Here is a 12,081-nt window from a genome sequence, read left to right as displayed (position 1 = left end):
CCTATTGCAGATTCAGTTTTCCTAGCCTGGTGCAGGTCTACAATTTTGTTTCTGGTGTCCTTTGACAGCTCTTTGGTCTTGGCCATAGTGGAGTTTGGAGTGTGACTGTTTGAGGTTGTAGACAGGTGTATTTTATACTGATAACAAGTTCAAACAGGTGCCATTAATACAGGTAACGAGTGGAGGACAGAGGAGCCTCTTAAAGAAGAAGTTACAGGTCTATGGGAGCCAGAAATCTTGCTTGTTTGTAGGTGACCAAATACTTATTTTCCACCATAATTTGCAAATAAATTCATAAAAAATCCTACAATGTAATTTTCTGGATTTTTTTCCCTCATTTTGTCTGTCGTAGTTGAAGTGTACCTATGATGAAAATTACAGGCCTCTCATCTTTTTAAGTGGAAGAACTTGCACAATTGGTGGCTGACTAAATACTTTTTTGCCCCACTGTATATGGTCAGAATTGTAAGAGAGAGAGAGAGAGACAGGAGGACAGCGCACAGAATCTTACCGCCAGTGACTCCAAAGCAGACTGGTTGGAGAAGATTTTAAACCTGTCGATAAAAACAGAATACTTTCTGAATTTGCCTGTGATGCTACAGTGATATGCCTTGTGTGTGTGTGTGTGTGTGTGTGTGTGTGTGTGTGTGTGTGTGTGTGTGTGTGTGTGTGTGTGTGTGTGTGTGTGTGTGTGTGTGTGTGTGTGTGTGTGTGTGTGTGTGTGTGTGTGTGTGTGTGTGTGTGTGTGTGTGTGTGTGTGTGTGTGTGTGTGTGTGTGTGTGTGTGTGTGTGTGTGTGTGTGTGTGTGTGTGTGTGTGTGTGTGTGTGTGTGTGTGTGTGTGTGTGTGCGTGTGTGTGCGTGTGTGTGTGCATGCGTGTGAATGCATGCATGCATGCCTACCTCCTCAAGTCTGCAAGGACAGCCAGTCTCTTGCCTTTCATGGACACCTTGGCATTGAATTTGGCCTCCTGCAAGGAACAGAAAGAGAAGCTTAATCAGCCCGCTGGTCTTCACCCTTCCTCTCTGCTTTTCTTGAGGAAATCAATGTCAACCATTCTAAATGGACTTCCTTTGGATCCTTTTTTTATTATCAGTAACTGACAAATGAATAACATGAGAAGACAAGACCTCACCATGGTCATGCTACTGAGCTGCACAGGCGCCGTGCCAGGCGGCAGCACCATCACCGTGGCGATGGCGGTGACGGCCACAGTAGCCCCGGAGGTCTTGATGGTAGTTTTGGGGGCAGAGTTCAACTCCAGTCGCAGGGAGATAGGGTACTCCACCAGGGCTGGGTTCTGAGATAAACACACACGCGCACAAACAAACGACCACAAGCATGCACACACGCGTGTGTAACAGAATTAAGAATGTGCTGTAAACTCACTCCACAGCTAACTTGAAATTTTCGCCGAGCTATCCAATTTGTACCTTTTGTATAGATCAACCGGCTGGTACGTTGTCAAGCAGGACGCACTGGCGTACCACACACCCCCATAAACCTCCGCAGATAGCATATGTACATGTCATAAGCCAAGGCAAAAATGTTTAAAATAGCAGGAAATTATCAAAAATAATTCTACATTATCTCAGCCACATTGCAAAATGTGTAGAATAGCATTAGATTAGCTGTAAAACTGCAAATTGTTCCCTTTGCCCCATGGAAAAATGAGTAGAATTGCAGGAAGTTAGCTGTTTCCTAGCGAAAAACTATAATAATTGTTTTTATTATTATTATTATTATTTGGGGGTGGTAGTGGGGGGGCCTTGCTCAGATATTGTTGCCCCCCCCCCCCCCCCACGCTCCCAATGGAGGAGGGTATACTGTGAGAAGCACACTGACTTTGGTTTCACGTGCAAAAACAAAGTCAGGAGTGAGTGAGTGAGTGGAATGCAAAAGTAGAATTTAATGTCTTGACCCTATTTGTGGAGGCATCAGGTCACATTCGTGACATACATACTCACCATCATCATAATGGTGCCAAAATAGGTTGTCCTGAGGAGCATCTCCAGATCCTTTGGCATCTGAGAACATAGTATTCAACAGCCATATAATTGCATGTATTTGAAATGACTATATTCATGTCATATTACTACCAGAACAATACTGGTCAAATAAATACTCCAAATTCCATTTTTTACTATATAGATTTGCTTAATGATTGGGTTTGCGGCAGATCACCTTATTATGTGAAAGTGTGCAGTACCAATCATGACTCAACTGCTTATTAAAATCTGTGTCAACATGTCTGACTGGACCTCTGATGCATACACCAGTTGTCAGGCCAATATAGAATCATTTACACCTTGGAGCTAAGAATAACTGAAGTAATGTCATATGTAGGCTAAAGTGCAGGGGAGAGAATAGGGTTGCAACACATAACAGCAGACCGTCCGGTCTCATACTTACACGCTCGTTGGCGATATTCATTTGGAATATCCCGGCTTTATAATAGGAGTACAACCCACTGTCAAAGAAGTACTCAGACAGACCCAGGTACACCATTCGATCGTACTCTCTCACGATTGGGTTGACGGCATAGTTGACCAAGGTGTTGTTCTCGTTCCCGAGCTCAAAGAACATGCCCTGTGTGGCCCAGAAAGAGAGATGAGAGAAGAGAGTGAGAGATGCAAAAATAGGTTTCCACTTTATTTGAGGGGGCACCTACATAAAGGTTTCATCACACATTACTGAGCAGTTCAATTATGTCAACAACTGCATGTGACATTACTGTGACATAACAAAAATATCAACTTGTATGCGCTGCTTATGAATGCATAATGTGTGAATTTGAGTGTGTTACCCTTCCAATAACGTGTTTAATAATACCCAAAACATACCTACATAATATAGACATGATATGGCCACAATGCATGAGACTAATGCATAGGTAGCTAGACTATCTCACTCACCCTGAAATCCATGTCAAGACTCCTTGAAGTCACCACTGGGTCACTAAGGAGAGAGTAGTCGATCCCCACGTACTTATCCACCTCAGTTCGCACTGGATAGGTTCAAATCAAAACAAACACACAATTATCTTTCGGCGTGCAAAAGTTATTTTCAACACTTATGGTCAGAGAAGTAACTTATGGTCAGAGATGTTTATAACCAATCTCTCAAGGTATTTGCCAATGAACCACTGCACTATATTACCTGGAATTGTCTCCAACAAAGAGTTGATTAGAACCAAACCAGCGTGGTTCATGGCAGGGCAGATCTATGAAAACAGCAGACGTGTTAAAGTAACAGTCCAGTGGTCCACATTTCAATGAAACATTACCTATAATTCATTACAAGATGAGGTAAATACATTTTCTTTCAAAAATTATAATTCAGTGTGTTAAAAAGCAGCCTTTATCTCTACCCCTATTTGCCATATTCACTCTGAACCAAACGGTGTGGGTGTGACAGTCATCATACATATTCATGATCAGTAAACAGCTGATTTGCCAGCTCAGCCAATGAGTATTTAGTCGTAGGTGTTGCCATGTTGTAGTAACCAGCGTTCTAGAATTAAATCAACTGATCTGTCAGCACCTGTTGGTTAAGAAGGAAGCGCATTCCTGTGGTCAAGAACGTCGCCAAGAAGTCATACACCCTCCTGCAAAGGATTAAAGCAGAGTTTAATTACACCCAGAGACGTATATCTAAGTACTTGAATCTGATTACACCCACTCATGTCAAAAAATTCACTAGCTGAAAAACACTGCTACTAGCCTACATTACTGCAATTAGTCTCTCTTGATTCATGACAGACTAATAGCTCCACATTGCCCGCAATATTTGGTTCTCTGCCTTATAGATCATAATGAATACAATTAGTATAGACAAGGATAACCTGATCCTAGATCAGTACTCCTACTCTAATAAGATGCTTGATACATGTTGCCTCTGGTCAAGAAATGAGCTCAAGTATCCCCCAAAAAACCTATCAACATGATTTACCCTAAGGTGCCAGTGAACTTCATTTTCATTTTGCCGATGGATGCATCACAGGTGATGTTGGAGATCTTGAGACGGCCCAAGTCATCTTTGGTCATGTGCAGGACAGTGTGGATGTTCACGCCTTCTGCAGAGGCGTTGATGGCTCCCGTGTCATAGCTACAAGACCATAGAGAAGAAACCTTCTCAGATCATCATCATCAACATAATCATCTCAAACATATTTAGCACCAGAAGGAAGATAAGTCATCAATCGAGCCTACCTATGTATGATTGAACTCCTCGAGGCTGTACAATATACCATTGTGAGCATTTCCCCGCAGGCATAATTTTGTATACAAACCCATTATTTTCTTGTAAAATGCAGTAGGGAGACCGTAGAGGATAGAGAGAAGGACTTACAAGAACCAATACAGGATGCGTCTCTGGAAGCTGAGGGCGATGGACGAGTTCTGCACCTCGAAGAGCAGTCCCAGACCAGGCTGAAATGCCAGGTCTGCGTAGGTCAGGTTCAACTCATTTATTTTCACCCTGAACCACAGGAAGGAAGACAATTGGATCAGTGCTTGGGCTGATACTAGAAATTCACTTGAAATTCACTAGAAGTTCCCTTTTGGTAGCCACAATCTTGTTGCCTGGTTGCCAGTTGGTTGAAGTTGACCAAAGCAGAAACACTGTATGGGTAGCAATACTGTCTACCAGAGTTGATTTTCCAAGAACCCAGATTTCTAGAAGATGACCCATAAAGTTAGCTACTGGACTTTCTTTGACAAAAGATGAAGAAGTTCTAGCCTCGTAGACCAGACAGATAACTTTGCATACCTTACTTTTTCACTTCATGTGGTGAGCGAATCCATCTGGCATGTATCTTTAAAAAGGGGGTATTCAGTTGCTGAGCTTTATAGGTCATCTTCTAGAAATCCAGTCAGACACTACCCACAGTTCATTAATAGGCACAGATATCAAAGAATCATGAGCCATTGGAACATAGCGGCAGCAACTTTAGACCGTTAAGGTGGATGGATCCCAGCTCAGGGCTTACTCATTGATGGTATACTCGAAGCGGCCCTCATTGCCCTTCATCTCTGGCATGGTGATGTTGCTCAGTTCCTCCACCACAAACTTCTGGGTCTCGTACTTCACTGAAAGGCAGGTTTGAAAGAGTTAAGTTTAGAGCTACACGGCCAATGCCTTAAGAAGACAGCCCACACAACTAAGAGGATCTAAGTGGATTAAGGTGCTTTGTTTGGGTAATGGAGGCTAGTAGAGCAAAATCCTGATAGTGACAATGCAGTGGAGGTGACGTCTTCCTTTGGTCAAGACTGAAGATGTTCCAGGACCATTTGATTTATTTTACCTTTATTTAACTAGGCAAGTCAGTTAAGAACAAATTCTTATTTTCAATGACGGCCTAGGAACAGTGGGTTAGCTGCCTGTTAAGGGGCAGAACGACAGATTTGTACCTTGTCAGCTCGGGGATTTGAACTTGCAACCATTCAGTACTGTTGGAGACTGATGAAAACGTAACGTTATGACTACAGCTACTGTTCGCTGAAGGAACTAAAATCGTGCCTGACAAGGCCAATGAAATCTGAACCTCGCTGGAAGCTCTTCACAGAGTCCAGAAACGGGCGGTGCGGGGCCTAACAGGGGTTTTACCTCTCCTCCAGGGAACAGTAGTTAAAGTCATAACGTTACGTTGCCTTTCAGTCAGTCAACTTCGGTACAACATATTATGTGGAAATGGAATCCCACCCTAAGCCGACCCCAAGGGTAGTAAATCAAACGGCCCACGGCAGACCACCCAGAACTGACCTGGGTATTGCGTACACGACATGCTGCCTAGTGATTTACCCTGTCCCAGCTGTAAGCACACTGTGGGCTACACTGGTAGCAGTGACATCCAAGCGATAAAACCTCACAACAGTGTGTGGTGATGCCCAACTCACCACAGCCCAAATACTGTATTTCCTACAGTCAACCCTGAAATTTGACCTAGATAGTTTGTGTGTATGCATTGATATTTAGGCTACGTGTGCCTTTAAAATGTTTTTATGTAGTTCTGTCCTTGAGCTGCTCTTGTCTATGGATGTTCTGTATTATGTCAATCTGTATTATGTTACATGTTTTGTGTGGACCCCAGGAAGAGTAGCTGCTGCTTTTGCAACACCTAATGGGGATCCTAATAAAATTCCAAAATACCAAACTCCCAAGACACTGCCAGACCCCTGGTGAAGTCGGCACATACATTGCTAGGTAACCCTTGCCCCTTATGACAGGGAGACAGCGATATGACAGGGAGACAGCCTCCACAATCCTGCGGGAGATGCTGCCCTGCCTCGACCTGGATTAGCAAAACAGACATAAATCTGGTCACATAACCGGATATCCCGGATCCCTCAATGTACGTGCGTATAGAAATGTAGGATCTTAATTTGACCACTCTTTTGTTGCTAAGAATTTTCCTGCATGGCAGGAAACATAAACTTGTCATGTATTAAGGTTTATAAGGGCTTCGAAAGTTTGTGATTTCCACTTTAAAATTGTAGACTTTATTTACCGTAACAAAAAAATGATCAACCCCTAGAAAAAAACGGCCATTAATTATAATCCACATAATAATTCACATATCCCATTGCTGTAGGACTATTTTCCTTCTGTAGAAAACTGGCTCAAATTATGATCATACATCTGTAGCTCGTACTAGACACAGGGTATGTAACCTCTGTTGCTCTTCAGAAGCAAAAGGAGGAGGCGAAAAGGGAAATAACTCAAAAGTTAAGGACCTGTAGGACATAGCCCCGACTTTTGGGGTTGAAGGACCCATTTGGACGCAATGTCACCTTAGAGTTGCCCGAGGTGAACTGAGTACAGGAAGGGTGTACAGATAACACGTGGAGGTCCAAAACACGCGTGTCCCAAGGCAAAGGCACAAGCAGGGAGGTGGTGTAGGAGAGGATACTCAGATCCACAGCCTCCTGTGGTTCAAAGGGGGCCTCACAGAGCATCCAAAACCAAAGCTTAATCCCTAGTGGGCACAATATGTTTAGAGACCACACCCTTTTAGAAACCGCATTACTAGGGGAGTGGCAACATCAATTCTCACATGACATGCTGAAATTGCCGTCATGTACACTTTTAGTGTGGAGAATGGCCGCCCTTTGCTCAAAAAGCTCCTATAGGAAAATAAAGATGTCACTCACATAGCACTGAAAAAGGAACCAGCCCTTTATCTTGGCACCAGAGCTACAACCCCTGGCATTTTATACATACACAGCCCCCTGTTGAGGGCGCCCTTGCAGACTAAATAGTAGCAATAACGTTCAGAGGTAACCCTCTAGGTCAGGGCAACTCCAGTCCTCGGGGGCCTGATTGGTGTCAGACTTATCCCCCATCCCCAGCAAACACACCTGATTTTAACTAATTGCATTTTCAACTGAAGATCATGATTAGTTGATTATTGGAGTCATGTGTGTTAGCTGGGGCTGGGGGAAAAGTGTGACACTAATCAGGCCCCCGAGGACTGGAGTTGCCCAGGCCTACTCTAGATCTAGCCACCTGATTGGCCTTCCTAGGGGCCAGGCTGATAGAAATAAAACCTCCGGCTCTGCGTTCCAAACCTGCCCGTGCGCCTGGGACCACAGGTCCCTGCACAACCGGAGTTGTTGTGCTAAAAGGCAAATGATCTTAGTGAACCAAAAAGGAAAATAGAGAATAATAGAAAAGTAAAACATGTAACAATAAATACACACTGAGTAACGATAACTTTCCAATATACAGGGGGAACCAGTACCGAGTCGATGTGCAGGGGTACGAGGTAATTGAGGTACATAAGTACATGTAACTAGGAATAAAGTTACAGAGAAAAAACAGTAGCAGCAGCATACAGTTGAAGACAGAATTTTACATACACCTGAGCCAAATATATTTAAACTCAGTTTTTCACAATTCCTGACATTTAATCATAGTAAACATTCACTGTTTTAGGTCGGTTAGGATCACCACTTTATTTTAAGAATGTGAAATGTCAGAATAATAGTAGAGAGAATGATTTATTTCAGCTTTCATTTCTTTCATCACATTCCCAGTGGGTCAGAAGTTTACATACACTCAATTAGTATTTGGTAGCATTGCCTTTATTTATTTATTTTATTTTACCTTTATTTAACCAGGTAGGCAAGTTGAGAACAAGTTCTCATTTACAATTGCGACCTGGCCAAGATAAAGCAAAGCAGTTCGACAGATACAACGACACAGAGTTACACATGGAGTAAAACAAACATACAGTCAATAATACAGTATAAACAAGTCTATATACAATGTGAGCAAATGAGGTGAGAAGGGAGGTAAAGGCAAAAAAGGCCATGGTGGCAAAGTAAATACAATATAGCAAGTAAAACACTGGAATGGTAGTTTTGCAATGGAAGAATGTGCAAAGTAGAAATAAAAATAATGGGGTGCAAAGGAGCAAAATAAATTAATAAATAAAAATTAAATACAGTTGGGAAAGAGGTAGTTGTTTGGGCTAAATTATAGGTGGGCTATGTACAGGTGCAGTAATCTGTGAGCTGCTCTGACAGTTGGTGCTTAAAGCTAGTGAGGGAGATAAGTGTTTCCAATTTCAGAGATTTTTGTAGTTCGTTCCAGTCCTTGGCAGCAGAGAACTGGAAGGAGAGGCGGCCAAAGAAAGAATTGGTTTTGGGGGTGACTAGAGAGATATACCTGCTGGAGCGTGTGCTACAGGTGGGAGATGCTATGGTGACCAGCGAGCTGAGATAAGGGGGGACTTTACCTAGCAGGGTCTTGTAGATGACATGGAGCCAGTGGGTTTGGCGACGAGTATGAAGCGAGGGCCAGCCAACGAGAGCGTACAGGTCGCAATGGTGGGTAGTATATGGGGCTTTGGTGACAAAACGGATTGCACTGTGATAGACTGCATCCAATTTGTTGAGTAGGGTATTGGAGGCTATTTTGTAAATGACATCGCCAAAGTCGAGGATTGGTAGGATGGTCAGTTTTACAAGGGTATGTTTGGCAGCATGAGTGAAGGATGCTTTGTTGCGAAATAGGAAGCCAATTCTAGATTTAACTTTGGATTGGAGATGTTTGATATTGGTCTGGAAGGAGAGGTTACAGTCTAACCAGACACCTAAGTATTTGTAGTTGTCCACGTATTCTAAGTCAGAGCCGTCCAGAGTAGTGATGTTAGACAGGCGGGTAGGTGCAGGTAGTGATCGGTTGAAGAGCATGCATTTAGTTTTACTTGTATTTAAGAGCAATTGGAGGCCACGGAAGGAGAGTTGTATGGCATTGAAGCTTGCCTGGAGGATTGTTAACACAGTGTCCAAAGAAGGGCCGGAAGTATACAGAATGGTGTCGTCTGCGTGGAGGTGGATCAGAGACTCACCAGCAGCAAGAGCGACCTCATTGATGTATACAGAGAAGAGAGTCGGTCCAAGAATTGAACCCTGTGGCACCCCCATAGAGACTGCCAGAGGTCCGGACAGCAGACCCTCCGATTTGACACACTGAACTCTATCAGAGAAGTAGTTGGTGAACCAGGCGAGGCAATCATTTGAGAAACCAAGGCTGTCGAGTCTGCCGATGAGGATGTGGTGATTGACAGAGTCGAAAGCCTTGGCCAGATCAATGAATACGGCTGCACAGTAATGTTTCTTATCGATGGCGGTTAAGATATCGTTTAGGACCTTGAGCGTGGCTGAGGTGCACCCATGACCAGCTCTGAAACCAGATTGCATAGCAGAGAAGGTATGGTGAGATTCGAAATGGTCGGTAATCTGTTTGTTGACTTGGCTTTCGAAGACCTTAGAAAGGCACAGTAGAATAGATATAGGTCTGTAGCAGTTTGGGTCAAGAGTGTCCCCCCCTTTGAAGAGGGGGATGACCGCAGCTGCTTTCCAATCTTTGGGAATCTCAGACGACACGAAAGAGAGGTTGAACAGGCTAGTAATAGGGGTGGCAACAATTTCGGCAGATAATTTTAGAAAGAAAGGGTCCAGATTGTCTAGCCCGGCTGATTTGTAGGGGTCCAGATTTTGCAGCTCTTTCAGAACATCAGCTGAACGGATTTGGGAGAAGGAGAAATGGGGAAGGCTTGGGCGAGTTGCTGTTGGGGGTGCAGTGCTGTTGACCGGGGTAGGAGTAGCCAGGTGGAAAGCATGGCCAGCCGTAGAAAAATGCTTATTGAAATTCTCAATTATGGTGGATTTATCAGTGGTGACAGTGTTTCCTATCTTCAGTGCAGTGGGCAGCTGGGAGGAGGTGTTCTTATTCTCCATGGACTTTACAGTGTCACAGAACTTTTTTGAGTTAGTGTTGCAGGAAGCAAATTTCTGCTTGAAAAAGCTAGCCTTGGCTTTTCTAACTGCCTGTGTATAATGGTTTCTAGCTTCCCTGAACAACTGCATATCACGGGGGCTGTTCGATGCTGATGCAGAACGCCATAGGATGCTTTTGTGTTGGTTAAGGGCAGTCAGGTCTGGGGAGAACCAAGGGCTATATCTGTTCCTGGTTCTAAATTTCTTGAATGGGGCATGTTTATTTAAGATGGTTAGGAAGGCATTTTTTTTAAATATCCAGGCATCCTCTACTGACGGGATGAGATCAATATCCTTCCAGGATACCCCAGCCAGGTCGATTAGAAAGGCCTGCTCGCAGAAGTGTTTCAGGGAGCGTTTTACAGTGATGAGTGGAGGTCGTTTGACCGCTGACCCATTACGGATGCAGGCAATGAGGCAGTGATCGCTGAGATCTTGGTTGAAGACAGCAGAGGTGTATTTAGAGGGGAAGTTGGTCAGGATGATATCTATGAGGGTGCCCGTGTTTAAGGCTTTGGGGAGGTACCTGGTAGGTTCATTGATAATTTGTGTGAGATTGAGGGCATCAAGTTTAGATTGTAGGATGGCTGGGGTGTTAAGCATGTTCCAGTTTAGGCCTAGCAGCACGAACTCTGAAGATAGATGGGGGTGCAATCAGTTCACATATGGTGTCCAGAGCACAGCTGGGGGCAGAGGGTGGTCTATAGCAGGCGGCAACGGTGAGAGACTTGTTTTTAGAGAGGTGGATTTTTAAAAGTAGAAGTTCAAATTGTTTGGGTACAGACCTGGATAGTGGGACAGAACTCTGCAGGCTATCTTTGCAGTAGATTGCAACACCGCCCCCTTTGGCAGTTCTATCTTGTCTGAAAATGTTGTAGTTTGGAATTAAAATTTCTGAATTTTTGGTGGTCTTCCTAAGCCAGGATTCAGACACAGCTAGAACATCCGGGTTGGCAGAGTGTGCTAAAGCAGTGAATAGAACAAACTTAGGGAGGAGGCTTCTAATGTTAACATGCATGAAACCAAGGCTATTACGGTTACAGAAGTTGTCAAAAGAGAGCGCCTGGGGAATAGGAGTGGAGCTAGGCACTGCAGGGCCTGGATTCACCTCTACATCGCCAGAGGAACATAGGAGGAGTAGAATAAGGGTACGGCTAAAAGCTATGAGAATTGGTCGTCTAGAACGTCTGGAACATAGAGTAAAAGGAGGTTTCTGGGGGCGATAAAATAGCATCAAGGTATAATGTACAGACAAAGATATGGTAGTATGTGAATACAGTGGAGGTAAACCTAGGTATTGAGTGATGACGAGAGAGATATTGTCTCTAGAAACATAATTGAAACCAACCTTTAAATTGTTTAGCCTTCCACAAGCTTCCCACAATAAGTTGGGTGAATTGTGGCCCATTGCTCCTGACAGAGCTGGTGTAACTGAGTCAGGTTTCTAGGCCTCCTTGCTCGCACACACTTTTTCAGTTCTGCCCACAAATTTTCTATAGGATTGAGGTCAGGGCTTTGTGATGGGCACTCCAATACCTTGACTTTGTTGTCCTTAAACCATTTTGCCACAACATTGGTAGTATGCTTGGGGTCAATGTCCATTAGGGAGACCCATTTGCGACCAAGCTTTAACTTCCTGACTGATGTCTTGAGATATTGCTTCAACATATCCACATAATTTTCCTGCCTCATGAAGCCATCTATTTTGTGAAGTGCACCAGTCACTCCTGCAGCAAAGCACCCCAACAACATGATGCTGCCACCCCCCTGCTTAACAGTTGGGATGGTGTTCTTCG

The 12,081-nt window shown here is 43.9% G+C and overlaps 1 protein-coding gene across 3 annotated transcripts in view; it reads right to left on the bottom strand.

Annotated features, from left to right (window-relative positions):
• The window catches only part of pltp (phospholipid transfer protein), a 30,700-nt gene that overhangs the window by 8,031 nt on the left and 10,588 nt on the right, over positions 1 to 12,081 (bottom strand). For all 3 annotated transcript variants that reach the window (XM_020483976.2, XM_031825694.1, XM_031825693.1), the window contains exons 3-13: positions 4,990 to 5,089; positions 4,350 to 4,478; positions 3,951 to 4,106; positions 3,543 to 3,606; positions 3,159 to 3,222; positions 2,915 to 3,006; positions 2,412 to 2,588; positions 1,967 to 2,026; positions 1,135 to 1,299; positions 902 to 969; positions 512 to 554 (exon numbers count right to left, since the gene is read on the bottom strand). In XM_020483976.2, coding sequence (XP_020339565.2) covers positions 512 to 554; positions 902 to 969; positions 1,135 to 1,299; positions 1,967 to 2,026; positions 2,412 to 2,588; positions 2,915 to 3,006; positions 3,159 to 3,222; positions 3,543 to 3,606; positions 3,951 to 4,106; positions 4,350 to 4,478; positions 4,990 to 5,089 — 1,118 coding nt within the window. The remainder of the gene's footprint in view (positions 1 to 511; positions 555 to 901; positions 970 to 1,134; positions 1,300 to 1,966; positions 2,027 to 2,411; positions 2,589 to 2,914; positions 3,007 to 3,158; positions 3,223 to 3,542; positions 3,607 to 3,950; positions 4,107 to 4,349; positions 4,479 to 4,989; positions 5,090 to 12,081) is intronic.

Source organism: Oncorhynchus kisutch, linkage group LG5 (genome assembly GCF_002021735.2).
Source record: "Oncorhynchus kisutch isolate 150728-3 linkage group LG5, Okis_V2, whole genome shotgun sequence".
Taxonomy (NCBI): domain Eukaryota; kingdom Metazoa; phylum Chordata; class Actinopteri; order Salmoniformes; family Salmonidae; genus Oncorhynchus; species Oncorhynchus kisutch.
The sequence above is the reverse complement of the archived record's forward strand: the minus strand, read 5'-3'. Positions and strand labels throughout refer to the sequence as shown.